The sequence below is a fragment of the Ixodes scapularis genome, unplaced genomic scaffold, assembly GCF_016920785.2.
Source record: "Ixodes scapularis isolate PalLabHiFi unplaced genomic scaffold, ASM1692078v2 PGA_scaffold11__112_contigs__length_91849675, whole genome shotgun sequence".
NCBI classification, from domain to species: Eukaryota; Metazoa; Arthropoda; class Arachnida; order Ixodida; family Ixodidae; genus Ixodes; species Ixodes scapularis.
The window spans coordinates 67671645-67690424 of NW_024609837.1; the positions used below are offsets into that span (position 1 = coordinate 67671645).

Sequence of the window (18780 nt, forward strand, 5' to 3'; positions counted from 1 at the left end):
TTCTCGTTCGATGAGAGTCGTGTACAATGCATTTTGGAAAACAAGGCCACACACAGGAAAGAAGAATAGAGACCCCAGCGACGTTGGCGGGGACAACGAGCATGCAAAACGTCATGCTCAATTTTTATTGCGCACACTGCATTGCTTTTTTTTTTTGTGGCCTAGTTATAATCTGTCTCCATCATTCGCTGGCATCGTTCTATATTTTGCCGTGCTTAACTTCCTTCTTGTTCCACGGGAAAGTTAACTCGCGGAATCTGTACTGCTGGGTTGTCAACGCCACCTAACGGAAGCCAGCGCGATGCAAGGGGCAGTGCAACAATTTTCAGACTTTGGCCAATTAACTGCGGAAATTAATCCGCGTCACCTATGAAACAAAAAACCGAAGGCCGCATTTTCTTGCGAGCGCTAGTTCTTAAAAAAATGAAACAAATCGAAGGTCGAAGTGCCTCTCAACTCTCCACGCTGACTTTCGAGTGACGTCTCTGGGGGTTCACGTGGTTTCCCCTTAGGCCCTCTCTTCAGAGACCCCAGCCGCTTTCTCCGATATTGTCGACTTTCAAAGGATTGGCCTCGTCGAAGGTCGCGGCGAGTGATGAACACAAAAGACGGTTCGCCACGGGGCTGACGGCGAGTGTAGCAGCGGAGGGGGACAGGGTTTGTTGACTTCCGAATTCTCTTAGCCGCCACCGGCGGCTGCAGATCGGCAAATAATTAGTTTTTCGCCTAGCGATTACGCGGCAGAATAACCGTTTTTCGGGGAAAGGTGACGCGTTTTTGGTCGCTTGGTCTTGTATGAACAATATAAAAAATGCAAACTGGCAATTCTTTCAACATTAAAACCGTTGCACTGCCCCTTTAAGTGCTCTGTCAGCGTTCGGGCGGGACTCGCCATTTAAACTGGTTGAACGCAAGTTTAAACCGAATGTGGACACAGCACTCTTCTCTATTCAGTGCTGCGTGTTGACCAGCGGTAATGGCGTAGAAAACCTCCGCTTCGGCCTTCTTTTCTGAGAATGTCGGTTTCGGCCGCCTTCATTGGCCGCGTACACCAACACAAATCTCTGACTTCACGACAACTGCGGTGACGCTTCCGTCGGCACTGCGCATGCGCAGACACTTCTCCGGGAGTGTGGTTTCTGCACATGCGCAGTCCCGACACCCTGGTGTTGGCGAACGCAGGGCTCGTTTGAAAACAGCCTGTTGGTGCATAAGACGGTGAACGCACCAGTCAGACGCTGGATTTACGTGGCATCGAGATTTGAAGATGATGATTGGGTAGAAGAAGAAAAGAGGAGGGTTGTGTGTGCATGATTGGTCCGCTCAAGATATGACGCGGCTCGTTTCGCGTCCATTCAAAAGTAGCCAGAGACGCGTTTTTCCGGACGGAAGAACGTTGCAGAAAAATGTTTTTCGTTCGAAACACGTTGATGTTCTCACCAATGTCGCTCTTGCAGAAGTGCCTCCTTTGGTTTCTGGCCCGGTGACAGATTGGACAGCGGCCTGAAGAAAAATAGAAACACGGGCTTCCCACCAGGTCCGGCTCGTACGTGTTAGCTAGCCGCACGCAGACTTATACGTAACGCCTAAGGAACGATTTAGTTACGTTTCGAGAAAAGAGATCAGGAATGAGCAGAATACTTGAAAAATGTATTCAAATACATATACGGAATACTTTGGCAAAAATATATTTACTTGCAAATTTCAATACCCTTTTCAGGAAATACATTTTAATTGAAACAAAGTAATAATTAAAGGCCATGCCAAAATAAAAAGTGGAGTTCATATAGACTAAGAAAAAAGTGCTTAGAAAGAATGTTGCAGCTCTAAATATAAAATTTATTTGTCATAACTTTATAGGCAGATACAACAGAGGGAAAACAATGTGCTCCGTGAAGGATTAATTAAGAAGTATTAGTTGATGCATCGAAGCTTTTCAAAAGGAACATGTGGATAATTCGACATGTTTCAACGATGAAATCACACAACCAAAAAGGCATTTAATTATATTTAATACATGAATTCATTGTTCTACGCTTCCTCTTATTCTTCAAATTTAATTCTGCGTAAATTCCAGCAAGTTTCACGTTCTTTGCATATGACTTCCTTCGCGAAGAGTCTTTATAATCCCATCTTATTGCGAAGAGCAGCGCACGAAATTGTATTTGGGGCTTTATTTAATATACATTGTGTTTAAAATACTGAATTGTAAGTAGAGTTGACAAATGCATTGCCCAATATGCAATTAAATAAAAAATACAAAATGCGAAAATATCTAGAATGCTTACGCGTTTGTTTGTATGCACTGCTGCCGAACACAGCTAACCGTGTATTTCTTGTGTCTGTCTGGCCATCATGACTAAGGACGGTAAAGAAGCTAAGGAATCTAGGGAGCTTGCAAAGGCGCTCGACGAGCTTCGTCGCGAATTAAGAGCCGACCTACGAATTTTAAAGGAAAGTACGAAGTTTCGCAGCGACACTTGCGACGAAATTGAGTCGTTTGGAAGCGACGTAAAACAACTAAGGAAGGAAATCCAGGAACTGACAAAGAGAAACTGTGAGCTACAAAATGAAAATAAAATACTGAGTCAGGGGATCGAGGAATTAGAACAATACCAACGCTCAAATAACCGAGAGAAGCAGTCTTGGGTAGCAACGCGTTACTAGTAACGCGTTACTGTTGCTTCGTTACTTTTTTGGTAACTTGTAACTGTAAGGAGTTATTTTTTAAAAATGTAACTTGTAACTGTAATTCTATTACTTTATCCTGAGGTAACGATGAAAGTAACGACGTTACTTTTGTCGTTACTTTCCAGTTTTTCATGAATAATATATCCTTGAACAAGTACAATCTAGCTATTTCTTACACTTTCCAAATTGCTGTTTTGACATTGCTAGTGTCAAGTTGGCCTGGAACAAACTTGTGAACACGTTCTTCCTCGCGATTCACGACCCTAATATTAGCGACGAAATGTTTGGGTGGCGCCCTCCTATGGTTACCTCTCGTGACGTAATTACCCTGTGAACAACAAGTTCGATGGTGTTTCTAATTAGCATGGTGGAATTAAGCTGGAAATCATTGCACTTTTGAACCAATACTGCCAACACCGTCAAAATTGGAGTTCTTACATTCCTCTTATTTCCGTCGATGAGGAATCCTTTGCTAACGTCAAGTCAGCATTCGGCCAATCATAGAGGGCCGACCACCGCGACGCTTTCGATCGGTCACGTCGCCAATAGCCACGTGCAGATGTGATAAAAAAAATCTAGTTATGTTTTGCACGCGTTTGTACTTTGTGACAGAACACTTACATCTTAATATAGCTTAAAGCCCTATCTTTGCCGCGGTTGTTCTTTTTTCTGTGCAAAGGCTTTTTAATCGGGTGAATCAACCGTGAAACTACAATACACACGGAGGGCACTGCAAAGGTTTCGTATTTTGATTAGCGACACTACTTCGCACTGCGCATGTTTCGTATTTCGATTTGCGCCACTACTCCGGCGTGGTGCAATAGTCGAGGCAAAATTTACTGCTGTTTGCGCGGTGTTTGCTTGTTGCTCTGGTTGCGCGGGGCCTGTTCAGCAAAGTCATGGACGTGCTCGCCATCAAACGAGGGAAACTTTCAGCCACTATTTCCAAAAAGCAACTGCTGCTAAGTTTCAATATAAACTAAAAAGCATGCTTTTTAATTTTATGCAATAAAACTTGGTGAGGGGCGTTTTCTAGCGTTTCATAAATTTTTAGCATTCTAGAAAAGTAACTGACAAGTAACGTCGTTACTTTTAAAAGTAACTAAATGTAACGAGTTACTTTTTTGTTGCGGTAACTGTAACGGTAACTTCGCTACTTTTTTACTGAGAGTAACTGTAACGAATCACTTTTTAAAAGTAACTTACCCAAGACTGAAAAGGAGTGCCTGAAGGGGGCAACCCCTATGGCGTCATCAAAATGATTCGTGACGCACTGGAGGAGCCCATTACAAATTCAGACATAGATATCTGCCATAGGGTACCAGCATTTAAACCACGCGAGCAAAACATCATCGTGCGCTTCATACAACGCACGAAGAGAAATGCTGTACTTATGAAGGCAAAAAAAAAAAAAAGAAGCTCACTGCTGCAGCTTTTGGTTACACTTTGACTAGGACGACGACGCCTGTGTTCATCAACCTAACACGACAAAGCAAAGAACTATTGGGGGCAGCTGTCGGTAAAAAAAACAGATCAGGTGAAATTACGTCTGGACTACCGATGGGAAAGTGTTTGCGCGTAAGGATGATGGCTTGAATGTTTTGAAGATTGTGTGTACGGTTGATAATTGGAAAGAATGACGTAGACTTTTAGTTTTTGCACTCGTCATTTGATCCTGTTTCGTCAAATTTATATATGCTCAGTCATGTAAATAATTTAATAGGGAGTAATTAAATGGTAGATACAAAAATTACAAGCCATGTTTTTCTGCAATTCATCTAAATACTAGAAGTATAAGAAGGAAACAAGACGCGCTTGATTTCTTTTTTCATTTCTTCTGCTTGCGCTCTGATGCCTTGTTGTCCACGGAAACATGGTTGCGAGAAGACAAGATACCGCCGAGTTTTGCGAATTACAACTGCGTAAATTTAAACAGAGATAAAAAACGAGGAGGTGGAATTTTGATATATCTAGAGTCTTCTATTTTTTTACTGTTGTGGACGAATATTTTGTAATCGATGCAGATATCGAGTGTCTAGTTGTTCGCATGGAAACAATGTTTGTTGTTGCTGCACATAGACCACCTACGGGAAACGAATCTGTGTTTCTTGATTTCTTTGACAACTTGCTTATTTTTCTTTGTTTAACGAAGCGTTCTCTAATGGTTATGGATGATATAAATATCGACACACTTGCATATGAGTCTCACGCGACAGATTTAAATGACCTCCTTCTGTCCTACGGATGTTCAAACGTGATATCGCTACCAATCAGAATAACAAGTGAGAGTTGCACATCAATAGACGTATGCATAACAAACATTAAACAAACTAAATTGTACCTTGGAGTTTGCACATAGGTCATTAGTGACCACCTGCCCATTTTCTGCCTAAGCCGCCGTCCGAAACAAGGCGAGAAAAAATGACCCAGTTAATTACTGCTACCGAAAAATAAACGAAACAACACTTAACATATTTCACGAACTCGTTAAGAGATTCAATTGGACAGCCGTCTACTTCGAAGAAAGCGCGGCCACTGCTTAGAGCAAGTTTTTAAGTGAATTTAAAAAGTTGTATTATTGTGCATTCCCTATATTACAAGGAAAAACGTCAAAACCCAAACTCCGTAAGCCATGGGTGGATGACGACCTATACAAGAGAACTAAGATGAAAAATAACATGTACAATTGTTTTGTGAGGTCGCGTGATAAAGCGCTGCTGAGTGAATGAAAAAAAAATCTGGAATAAGCTTAGTTCCGACCTTAAAAGGGCAAAATCTGAATACTTTTTGAGCAAATTTGATGATATTTAAAATAATCCTAAGGAACTGTGGGAACCGGTTAATAGCTTAACAAATGAAGACTATGTCCGGCGTGGTGTGAATAACATAACTATAAACGCTAGAAATATAGTTGGTGAGGAACTTGCAAACACCCTGAATGAGCATTTAATAAACGTGGGTGCTCCGCGAGAAAGGGAAGGCGACAGCAAAAGCAGTACCACAAATAAAACTACAAATATCTCAAGCCCTATAATGCTCGAGCCTACTTCCCCATGCGAAGTTAGTAATTTGATAAAAAAAAATAAAAAGACAAGTGTACCGGCTGGGGCTGACGAAATAAAAGCCTTGCCAGTTAAAATGGTGTCAAATATAATAAGCCCAGTCCTGGCACATATTATAAACAACATGTTGCAAACAGGAATATATCCAGACGAACTCAAAGTAGCAAGAGTTAGTGCAGTGCATAAAGGGGGCAACAATAATGACCTGGAAAAATACCGACCAATATCTGTTTTCCCATTATTCTCAAAAATATTTCAAAGCGTGATAAACGTTAGATTGCAAAGGCTTTCTTTTTCTCAAAATACAACGTAATCTCTACGTCCCAATAGGGTTTTCAAAGGGACAAATCGAACGAACTTGGTCTTACGAATATAAAAGACAGAATTATAACCAACATCGAAAATAAACTATATACACTCGGGTTATTTCTAGATTTGAGCAAGGCCTTTGATTCGATACAACACAATATTTTACTGTCAAAACTTCAGACTTGTGGTGTACGTGGCGTAGCGTTTGAACTAATCAAGTCCTACCTCCGAAATCGTAAACAGTTTGTACATGTCAATAACGCCAATTCTCAGCAATTGGAAATAAAACATGGAGTGCCCCAGGGCTCGATGCTGGGCCCACTACTTTTTCTCATATATATAAATGATATAACAGACATCCCAGATTCCCCACATATGGTGATGTACGCTGACGATACTAATGTTTTCGTCTGCAGCAATACAAAAGTGTTCTTAAAACAACAGGCAAATTATTATCTTCAAAAACTTTCAGGATGGCTGGAAACAAACACGCTTAAACTAAATGTGAACCTAACAAAGTACATTATATTTGGACCTATCAATAAGCACGACACTAGTGTAATAAATCTGCAATATAATAGCACCCCCTATATCAGGTTACTGAACCAAAGTTTCTTGGCGTCCGGTTTCATGAAACAATTACTTGGAACACTCACGTGAACAAATTAAAAGGGGACCTATCGAGAACACTAGGCTGTATATATAAAATAGCAAATATATTACCAAAGTGGCTTATCAAAAACTTATATTACTCTTTGTTTTACTGAAAACTTTGTTATGGAATTATGGCATGGTGGGACAACTATTTCCACAAATTATAGCAAGTTAATTATTCTCCAAAAAAAGGTTTTGCGCGTGTTAGAAAACTACGAAGGAAATGTTCGTGATTTTTACAGCAGTCTATATTTTACAAAGAATAGCATGCTTAAAGCAAATCAGATTTATTAGTTTAAACTTCTGCAGACAATATATAAAGAAAAACTTCCATCAAATGAATGAAGTGCCATCGCAACCTTATCTTCTTAGAAACGCCAAACACAAGACTCCTAAGGACAGGAGAAATTATGGGAAACAAAAACAAAATTATCAGGTTCCTACATTACTAAGCATTTTTGAAGGGCGTACTGATTTTGCAGTATCATTTAATAAATATAAAAGTAACATCAGACACACCCTTGTACACAACTATATATATTACGCGTAGTAACAAGGTGTTTAACTGGGCGAGTTGGAAAAAGTTTGATATGGTGGTGTAACAGCTTCAAAAAACAAGTAGAAATTGTTTCGTTTTTGCGCCTACCAGTGCTGCAATGACAAATGTGTTTGTTACATGGTTGTAAATTTTTGTGTACATATTTTTATGATTGTTTCGCTCCTTTGATCATTTTGTGATTATACGTCAGTGATTACGAATCAATGTCGTATGAATGATAGTCATTTTTGTGTGGCATTATCTAGCTAGGTTTAGAATTTTAAAACGTTTTGTGAATTGTTTTCTTATTTCTTGTAATAGTATCTTGATCTGAGGACAGATTAATCATTGTTTTTATTTGTGAAATAATTTCTACGATTTTGTGTAAAAAGTGTGCATGTTTTCTGCTATGTAGGTATATATATCTTGCTTACTTTATTTACTTCTATATGGCAACTAATGCAAGTAGTGCGTAATGAACTGGGGGTAGAGGCCCAGTCAGGCAGAAATGCCTTTTTTCTCTACCTCCCTACCGGGCATGGCCTGTCAGAAACCAGAATAAACTTCAAACTTCAAATACTAGTATTTGAAATACTGTCCTTTCCTGGACGCAATGAATAAGCGACCATTTTTGACAGAGTTACAATTGACGGTATTGAGCTTTTCACCCCAGTTTGTGCCTGTGACTCACGGCAAAAAGGCGCCAACAAGTATATGACAAAACAGATGTCCATGAGTGCGTTAAACATCTAGGTATTATTAATGACTCAAAATATTGGAAGGCGGCTACCGCTTCAAAAAAAGGGTTCATGCAGAGTAACGAGAAAGCCGCTAGTTACTTCTGAGCTGACGTAATAACTTCTTTTTGAATCCCAGGAACTAGAGTAACGTAACTGTCTAAAGCGAGGACCAAGTAACATTATTCAGTTAGTTTTTTTCAGTAACACGAATACGTTTACACATACAATGACTAAAGGCTACTTATAAGAAAGAGATTGACATTTTTTTTCTATTTTTTACTAAGTGTGCGACTGTGCGACTGGAACAAGAGAAATACGTACTTGAGGTCGTCCAAGGTAAAACACAAGATAATTAGCAAAACACATTTTCTTATAATGTCATGGCGCGTCCGAAGCTTTAAAGTAGGACAAAATATTCCCATAAAATAAACAAAATGCCAGTAACGTTTACCTTTCTTTGGTTTCACCTTCTTCGTTCTGCGTTTCGTTTCTGAAAAAAAAAAAAAAAAAAAAAAGAGGAAGATGTAATCATAAGTAAAACATTTGGAGGTTTAGTTTGCTACACTCCGTTCATCCTAAAGGGACCATGAAATGATTTTTCAGCTGTTTGCAAATTAAGAACCCAATTAATCTTCCAAGTTCATAAACCCGGAGCAAAAATCCCCTTCCCGTATTACTGCCTCCGATTTTGCGCACAAAAAACAAAAAAAAGAAGATATGAAAGCTTACATCTGCTTTTTCTTTCGATTCGACGAGACTCGGCCACCAACATGTGAAATCAGCGACTGTGACGTAACGCATGTCTTTCTGCCGGAAACGGAAGCTCCCCAGCCGAGCGAGGGAGCCGCGTTCGACACGAGGGCCGTGTTCCAAAATTTACTCGATCTTGTAAGGGTTTTGTACCCTTGGCGTTCTAAAACCTACCCGTGTCCAGCGTTTTTCTAATCTGTGTTATCACGTGACATGACCCGCCGGAGTAACTCGGATCAATTTGGGTAAGATTTGGAACACAGCCATGCACTGCGTCTCACGGACGTATGCGCTCGACAGCGATTAATCCACCGACGAATATTTAGATTCACCGTTCGCGGCAAATGAGTTCCCTCTCGAAAGTTGCGTTTGACACTTGCGAATGACAAGTCGTATGGCGTGCTCAAAAAGCAGGGTGGAAGTTGGGATTTGTCGCACCGGCGCCCAAGCATGTCACGACCACTTGATTTCTCAATTCGCTTTTGAGCTGAGGATTACAGACAGCTAAGGAGGAACAAGTTAAAATATCGTTTATGGACCCTTTATAAAGGGGCGATGAAATAAATTTCGATCTGGGAAAAAGTTTTTTACATTGGAATCTTGCTAATCCCATGTCGTTTTGTTGGGCCAAAAGAAAGAGGGTAGAAAGACAAAAACATGCAATTTGGAACGAAAATTAAAAAAAAAAGTATATAGCGGATTATTTCCTATTTTCTTTCCTTTGAAGGCCCTCCGCCTTTTCAATGTCATACATCCGCTGTACGCAAAAGACATCAGTCGGCGCCAGCAAGCGCACTAGACACAAGCACTGGGTCACTCGGACCTAAGCGCTTGTCAGCAATCAATCCGTCGACGGATGCGCGTTCGTGGCCAATGAGTGCCGTGACGGCACTTACCATCATTATTGAATTACAAACTCCACGGTGTGCTTAAAAAGCGCGGTGGACGCTAGGAGTCATCGCAACGGTGCCCAAGCACGTAGCGACCACGTGATTTCTCGTCTTTGTTTGGAGTTGAGGAGGGAAGCTAAGGAGGAAGAAGCTGAAAATCAGTTCATGGCCCCCTTTAAGGGTGAACAGAGTATTAGCGACGTGCGCGGCCAAAAGTTTCGCTGTGGTCAGCTTTCCACGATTGGCCAAAGCATGGGCATATGAGCACTGCCAGATTGTCAACTTTGACGGTGTTAGTTTCGGATTGCGTATGGCTCCTAGCTTCTACTGTGCTTTTTTCAACACACCATCGATCTCGTCGTCTTCCCCGATGGTAAGTAGCCAGAATAGCAACTGGTGACTTCACGGCGAGGCAAATCCCAGTCGTGACGTCACGGAGGGAAACCATAAGAGGGTGCCACCGAAATATCTCGGCGCTAATAGGGAGGATTCACTGGACGCCATATTTGTGGGTGTTGTTTAGAGCGTATGCTCAGAACGAGCTCGCATCAATAGGCTGCTAAATCCGGCACTCTTGATGGTGCGGAATGCACGTTGCAAAAGAGCTGTGGAAGCTCGCCATCAGCACGCGCTCAGCATGTGGACACACAGCTATGGCCGCCAGTAAATACTCCCTATAGTTAGCTTCACGTTCTGAGGATCACAAAATGGTATCTAAAATCTAACGCGAAAAAGAATAGTGGAGAATCATGGAGGCGTCAACTGAACGTATTATTTACCCCCGCGCTTTCGACACTTGTTAGATCGATAATTATGTATATACAGGGTGTCACAAAAGAAAATTTACACGTTTTTTTTTACCGCAAAAATAAACTAGGCATCGCCGAACGCTCATTCTCCGTCCAAAGGTAAAGCTAGAGGTCACAAGATGCCAAAGTTTCAGCCCGGTCCGATACCTTATTCAAAAGTTATAAGTTATTTTCTGAAAAGTTCAATGGGAAAATGGCGGCCGACGGAGTTTTCGTATACATGGAACTCTAAGGCACCAGAAACTGGAAACGGGCAAAAATGGGCTTCATTTTCCCATTGAAACTTTCAGAAAATCACTTATAACTTATGATTAAGTTATCGGGTCGGGCTGAAACTTTGGCACCTGGTTGTGACATCTAGAGCTACCTTCGGACGAAGAATGAGCGTTCGGCAATGACTAGTTTATTTTTGCGGTAAAAAAAAAAAAAAGCTATAAATTTTCTTTTGTAACACTCTGTATATATAGATAGATCGATATTTGATGGCAATCAGTGGGGGAACAGGAGCGGTGACAGATGCTATAGTAATTGACAGAGCGAGAACGCCCAGCTCCAGCCTTCCACCGTGCTATCACTGCGCACGCGCGATCAAGTCACGCGATACGCCGAACCGTTGTCGAAGGTAGGAAGCTAGCACTGGAGGTGGGACAACTAAAGCTCCTCTTTGCCGTTGTCACCTTATGAGTGAATTATTGTCACAAATGAAGGTGACGAGAGGATGAACAGTGAACTAAAAATAAACGTTAATTGGCGAAGTTCTGCCAAATAAAATAAAGAACGAGCTTCAAGGCAGCAGAAATGCGGGCGGCGATTTGGCGGCGTAATAGCAAGCGAGAGCGAGACTTATGCCTCGTTCACACTTGGGAATCGGCGGCCGGATCCGCGAGAATTCTGACGCCCGGTGATGAAAGCAGGCAGAATTTCCGGCGGAAAGCAAGAACGCTCTGGGACCAATATTGAACGCCGGAAAAAAGTTTTCTCTCGCCGCTAGCCAATCAGAACGCACGGGGGAAGTGGCGCTTGCTGACGTCAGATCCCCGCTGACGAGCTGGTGACGATGGCGACGAGACGCACGCGGGCGAGGAGGAGGTTCGGGAGCTTTGTTCAGCTCTCGTCTGTTCGGGAAACTGCGAGACGCTCGCACCGCGCACTTCGCAGGCGGCAACGAATGTGGACCGCCCGATTTTTTTTCGGCGAGCGAATTCAGTCGGCGGTGGGTGCGTATTTCGCAAGTGTGAACGAGCCATTACTCGACAAGGTCGCGGGCCGCTCCTTATCTAGTGTGCGTCGGCATCGCGAAAATTCGGTCGAGAAGGTTCGGGCATATAGCGTTCGGGATGAGAATGAACAGGCACTTTCAAAAACAAGAAACTAGGGCGAAAATATAGAAATGATGCGCCGAGTAAAAATAAACGCGAATCTTCTAGAATTCCGTGACTGGCGCTGCTTGCTGAGCCCTGCGCGCGGCATTGATATGTCAGAATCAACCAAGCAAAAACGGAGCGCACTCGTGTTTTACGAAGCTGTTCGTCATTGTGATAATGTCATCGTAATCTATCTGTTTCTTTATTAAAAACTACGAAATCTCCCCAACCTAGATGATGGTGCTCGAGACAAGCAAGGCTCGCTACGTGCGCGTGACGATTTTTTTAATCACGTTCAGAGATAGCTCTAAAATTTAAAATGCATACTCCTTACATACTGGGTTACAGTAACAAGCTCCACTTGAAATTGATCGCAAATACCATTTATGTTCACGACGGCGTTTAAGTTTACCGCGAATTTACGGCTAGTTCTTTCCTGCTTTTGAGCGCAAAATTTTTAAGTCATCTACGCGAGAGGAAGATACAGCGTTTGTGCATCGACAGCACTCTAGGAAATTTTTGAAAAATTAAATATTTAACAAAATTGAACATTTAATGCACTTCTGTTTTCTTCTGACAATGAAGCAGAAGGAAACAAAAAGTAGAATCTAAATATATTAGTGAAACGTAGCAGCCACACTTACCTACCAACTCCAATAATGCGTGGATCGCAGCATTTAATGGCCGATTTACACGACAAACTGATCCGCGGACGGATTGATGACGTGACGTATGTCCGCGGTTCGTCCGTCTCTCCAGTGCATTCATACGAGGGACACGACGAGCAGACGGCAACAAGGGCAGACCGAACCTGTTCGCCATTTAACTTTGCCGCGAAACTTCAACCGTTGTCGAAGAGAGGAATCGACGTTTGCTACCGCGACAAAGAATCGTACGCCGCTATTACGCACGGATCGAGACAAAACACCGGGATAGGCTTGGCGCGAAGCGCCACTAGCTTTACTAACCCAAGGCGTGACAGCGACACAGGCACGACCCTGCCCGAGAAGGCTTCGCCGTAGAACCGACGAAGATCTAGGCTCGCGGAGGGGCGTTTGGAGACTCCTTCACGCTCTCCCCGCTCGTGCATCACACTAAACTACACCACAGCCACATGAAAGGTCTTGCTCGATAAAAGGCTGACTGGACGTGTAAGAATCATTGTGGCGTGCTACACGGATTTCGACGAAAGCGTCTTGACACGTACCCGGAGGAGAACCGAAACCTGCGTCGCGTCAGCCGGACAAAGTTTCTGCAGTTTCTTTCACTCGTGGAACCAAGAATCGCGCTCCAACATTGAACCAGTGAACGCACAGAGCCCAATGATGCGCAATTTTTGTTTTTGGGGGCCCCCCCCCACACTTGACAGGCCTGGATCACACCGGTTAACGAGGCACGGGCCAGGGAGACGCTACTTCTCCTATGGGAGTTCGCGCGCTCGACAGGAGTACACCGCCGAATGTAAACTTTTCCTACCTATGTTTCCCTTCTCCTAATGAGGCCATGGTACCACCCTTATGAAAATAAGGTTAATCATCATCACCATTTGTCGAATAACAACAAAAAAAACGAGAAAACATTGTACCGTTGCCATAGGAAACGCTTTTCACGTCAATCTCCCGCCAAAAATCCGCGAGTGAAAAGGCGGTCGACTTTATGAGAGCGCGCATCCGTGAACGAGGAGCGGATCGCAGGAATCGGTAACGTGACGATCACGTGGTACGCGGTCGGCGGACGAAAATCGCGATTCGGTCGATTGTGTGAGTCGGGCACAAGGAGCGGTTGTTTCACTCTATTTCGAAGATATTAAACATTCGTTTCAGGCAGCAAACAAAAATATCTCGTTTATTAATTTCCGCCGCCAAACTTAGTGGGGAAATTTACGTCATTGTGCCGTCGTGGTGTCGCGCTATACCCTGACGTTAGGTGACGTAAATTTCCCGCTAAGTCTAGTGGGAAAATGACCAAATGGTCCGCGGACAAAATTTATACAATTATTGGTCTCTGTTAAAAAAGGGCTGTAGGTACACCTAAGCACTTCTTATGAGTTGCGAATGCGAAAGCATGAATGTCGTTCTTCGCGCCGCGGCCGCTTCTGATCCTCTCGGCGCGGGCACGCAGCGCCATGGGGTGGCGCTAATTGGAACTGACGCGCGACGGCTTCATATCACTGCCGTTTTGCGTGGCTTTCTGCGCGGTTTCAAAGCTGGCAGGCCTCAGTTCGCGGCTTCGGGAATTTATCTGCCGTTTGGCGAGCTGATGGTGTCAGCTCGCTCCATGAGACAGTTAATGCTTTCGCATTAAAAAATAAAGAAATGTTTAAGAGCCATTATGGGCTTCGTTAGTCTTCGTACCTTCATTGCCATGGAATGTGCCACCGCCGAAGTCCTTTCTGTCCGGGACCTCAATGACGTCATTTCCTGGCCGTGACGGCAAAGCCTCGGCATACCGTCCGGGCTGGTAGACGGAGAGCGGTATTCGGTTGTCGCTAGGTGAGGACACCGACAACTGCGCCCTTCGGAAGAATTCACTGGACGGCGGGCGGGTCCATGCCACGTCACCATCCCGGAGTACGGCGACATCGGTATTGGTGAGGTCAGTGGTGACGTCGCGGTGACCACCGCCCTCCTTAGGGATCCAGTACTCGTACCGGATGTTTGGGCTGCCCTTTTCGACCAGGTATACCTGAGTAAAATGCAAACAGCAGCATGAAAGAGGAAATAAACGTTTTTTTCCGTGAAACATATAAAGGCGCGCTGACACCGCTAACGCAATATAGAAAAGACAGAGCGCACACACAGGAGTCAAAGAAAGAATAAAAACACTTAGGGACAAGGACAAACAAGAACTGTGCTGTCTGTCCGTGCCCCTAAGTGTTTTTATTCTTTCTTTGACTCCTGTATTTTCACCAACACGCTCTTTCATCTTTGTCGAACACACAGTTTGAGACACGTTTTTTTCGTCGTATGGCAGTCATGTCACTAACAGTACGATAGAGCCCAAACCAAAAAGAAAGATATGCTGGGTTGATGAGCCGACAGAGGGGCGGTGACCTTTCCCGGTTGCGATGCTCCTCCTCGCCCTTTCCTACGTCACATGCGAGATGACTGGTGACTACCGTAATCTCTACCTGAGTTTGTGTAGAAAAGATGCCGCCGGGAAGCGCTTGAGAAAAGCAGTGCTGTCAACCCAAGGAATTGTCCCCTATATCTAGGGATTTTTGACATTTTTCAGGGGAAAATATAAACTTGTTAAAATCTGAGAATTTTTTTTTTTTCCCAGGGAAGGTGGTAATTTGTTTTCTGTAAAAAAATGCGACAAAATGCAAATAGTTTTTTTTTTTTGTAACATACCCCAAATGTTTTTTTTTTTTTTTCTTTGAGAATTTGATATTTTCACAGAAGGTTTAAAGGAATGATTGGAACACCAAGGCGGCGTGCTGGGGTTTACGTGCTTCTTGTTTGTAGAAAAAAGGGCATGCACAAATGAAAAAGGATATGTACACAGCGTAAACATGTGTTCATGTTTTTGAAATCGAGTACATTTGGAATGTACATTATATTACATATACGTATATGACGCAGTTCAGTTCAATAAACTTTAGTTGCGAGTCAGTGCTGTGTCTCTGACGATCTTCATGTGGACCCTGGCCCTTTGACCTGTTTTGAATTTTCAAGTTTTCAAACATTTGTAAGCATTGCCATAATTTTAGACTAACCCCCGAGACTGGGGAAAACACGAAGGATACCACAACACTGTGTGCTGTGTTGCCCTTCGTCTTTTTCCCAGTCTCGTGGGTTTGTCTCAAATTATCTAAAACCTTCACCAGCTCGTTTGCGCCGTAAATTTTGTTCGGCAAGTGTTGCCCAATTTTTTTAGCCGCCTTCTTGTTTAGAAGGTCTGGTAGAAAGCTCTGCGCACTTAAAAAAAAAAAAAAAAAAACTTTAATAAAATGCCAGCTAGTAAATTTTGCCTTAAGCGTTATGACTTCTTTCAGTTCTTTGTGAAATAAACTATATATTTGAAAGCTCCGTATAGTTTAGTACGAGTAATTTTCTAATATATACTACAAGCATAAATATTATCTAATTTAAAAATTATAATGGTCCCAGCAAAAGAAAATTACTTTGTCACTGATCTGCCGACTTCCATATTCAAGCCATGGTGATAATTTCAATTTTTGCGTGAACAAAGCCATTTTTTAGAAATCTAGGAAGTTTTCGGAAAAAAATTTGGGGAAGAAATGGTCTCGGTGTTTGGCAGCACTGAAGGGTGGTTTGCCTCGTGGGGCACTTGGGGACAGTTATTGGCTTTTGGCTGACCACTCCGACAGCATCTACTCGGAAACATCGGGATAGATGGACGCGACCTTTCAGCAGTCCTCGGCTTTCCCGAAGTACGGGGCGGGCATGCCCTTCCGTCGAACCTGGGTCAAATTCTGTGTTTTGGACGTTTGCGAATCGCCACTTTCCTGCACGTAGCATAATACTGGTCATAAGAAAAGCTGTCTGCACAGATGTTCCAAGCATACATATGTATGAAGCACACGTACTTCGAACATGCGTGAGTTGTGTCCCTAACTTTGTTACCATGCCTAGCGAATACCGCGTCTTTTGTTGGATGTGTGAGCTGGGTGACTGCGGCTAAAAGGGGCGATGCAACAATTTTTGTACTTTGCGCAAATACCACTTAGAAGAAATCCCTGACTTTAATGACCTATGAAACACGCGTTCGTTTTTCGCCCCACGCAATAGATGTCCCAAAAAAAAAATTAAAGAAAAACGAGCAGCGTTCATTCCCTCAACTCGCAGGCAGAACAAGCGGCCACGTGATCTGGAGCCGATTATATGCCGCCAATGTTGATCATAGGCATGCGCTGGAGTTGGCAAAGCACAGGACACGCGCCGAGTTCCAGACATTGTTATGGCTCGGCTATTGTCGTCGTTGCTGCGATTGGACACGGGCCACTATTTCAGTGTTTCTCGAGCTAGTAATTATCACGAGCCCAAATCGAGTGCGCACGCAATGCTCGGGTCCAATCTATGAACCGCATTCAAATATCGTCATTGGGGTGTGCTGCGATCCCCACGTTACGTCATCACATTTTGCAAAGGAGAGATTAAATAAAAATGGTCGCTATTTGTCCTTGAAATTACATTACAACAAAGAAGTTTCTTGGCCAGTGGCGTTGCGTGCGAGTATCCTTGAGTCCCACTAGTGCCAGTAAGCTCGTGTAAAGTGAAAAACATTCCAATTGAGCATCGTTGCACCGCTCCTTTAAATACTCGAGATTTGATGGTGGCTTCAAATTTCACATACACGCTGTGGGACGAGGAACACCTTGACGCATCCATTTTTGCCTCCTTAATAAAACAGCTTTTTGACTTGCTCTAGCAGGCTGGAGTTCAGGAAGCGAACAGAAGGTATTCACTGGATGCCCTATTTGAGGGGATGTTTGGAGCGCATGCTCAGAACGAGCTCACATTCATAGCCTGCTAAAACCGGCGATCTTGATGGTGCGAAATGCACGTTACAAAAGAACCGTGGAAGCTCGCTGACAGCACGCGCTCATCAGTTGCGCACAGAGCTATTGCCGTCAGTTAATACTCCCTCTACCCCGTCTCAGGAGTTGCGCGCAGCAAAGGCAAAGGCATAGGCGCGGGCACATGGCTTTTAGGATTACTTTCCTTCCGCGAGTGCTCGTGAAAGGAAAGCAAATCTGAAAGGCAAGCACTCGCGCCTGTGCATTTGCTGCACGCAACTCCTGAGACAGAGTATATACGGTATATGATGGTGTTTGCTGTGTGTGTGCGTAGCCCCAGAATAGTGACAGTTGCTCAGTGCCGAAGGGCGAACGTACTACTGGGCAAAGATCATCGGTTGTTCGCCGTATAATCGCTTCGTGGGAGGAAGGTAAAGTATTTTTCGGCTGTTCGCCGCATTTGTGGTTCCTGAAGAGTAACTAAAGAGCTCAGAAAAAATTAGATTTAGTTAGAAGCGGCTGGATGGATTGTAATGGCTATACCCTTTGTAACGGGTGGCAACTTGCGCCACCTAGCCTAACATTTCGTCATCCCTTCTTTCTTAAATTTGTACAAAATTTGTTCCTAACCACCCTCCCCCCTTTTAAAGTGTTCCCATTGCTTATTTTTATCTGTATTTTTACCTTTCCCTAGATTTTTTCCACCGATATTTCCATCTACACTTAGTTACAGCAATCCTTTCCCTATTCACTCGTCCATCCATGTCTGCAAATGTCAGTGCCCCTTCAAATCCGTAGTTATCACCCCCAAGAGGGTGAGTAAAAGCCCCATACACCCTCAAATTACATGTTCTATAGTTTCCCTTTCGGGGTTGCATTGTCTATTTCTGGAATTTAACCATGTATGTTTTCGTTCTTGGCAACCAAATTCTAGCTTCAAAAGGCTTTCTGGAGCCTTTTTATGTCTTTTGAACTCGGTTATTGAACTATTATTAGGCAGAATTACGCGTAAACATCCTTTATTAGCAACAAACTAAAATAAAAGTGAACGTCAAGGCAGGGAATCACTCTGCCATCTGTTATCGGTTAAAGGCGTCAGAACGTCATTGTGGGCATCTCTGAGACATCTGAGGCACCGCTCAATAAAATCATCAAAGCCCGTGCATCAACATTTTGGAGTCCTGCACAGTGAGGTCGAGAGTAGACACAGATCGAACATGAGTTCTACGGCAGCGCTTGATGGTACCTCGTGACCAATCAATGCGTCAGAGGACGCTCGGCGTTGGGCTCGGGCCCAAATGCCGAGTTGGTTCCATCCGAGTCTGATGGCGTTACGTGGGGACAGAATGGCCTGTTCACAGGTTTCGATTTTTTAGGTGGTGTTGGCTGTGAGGCAAGCAAGGCTCATCCGACACAGCCGACGCCCTCACTTTCGTTAGCCTTCCTCTTCCTCCCTTTTGTTCCTGCACTCGACCAACGCCTCCTCGATAA

General features: G+C 43.5%; 1 protein-coding gene across 1 annotated transcript in view; it reads right to left on the minus strand.

Annotated features, from left to right (window-relative positions):
• The window catches only part of LOC120836838 (ADAMTS-like protein 4), a 42762-nt gene that overhangs the window by 4090 nt on the left and 19892 nt on the right, over window positions 1-18780 (minus strand). Inside the window, exons 6-8 of the mRNA XM_040205921.3 lie at window positions 14162-14492; window positions 8446-8484; window positions 1441-1503 (exon numbers count right to left, since the gene is read on the minus strand). Coding sequence (XP_040061855.1) covers window positions 1441-1503; window positions 8446-8484; window positions 14162-14492 — 433 coding nt within the window. The remainder of the gene's footprint in view (window positions 1-1440; window positions 1504-8445; window positions 8485-14161; window positions 14493-18780) is intronic.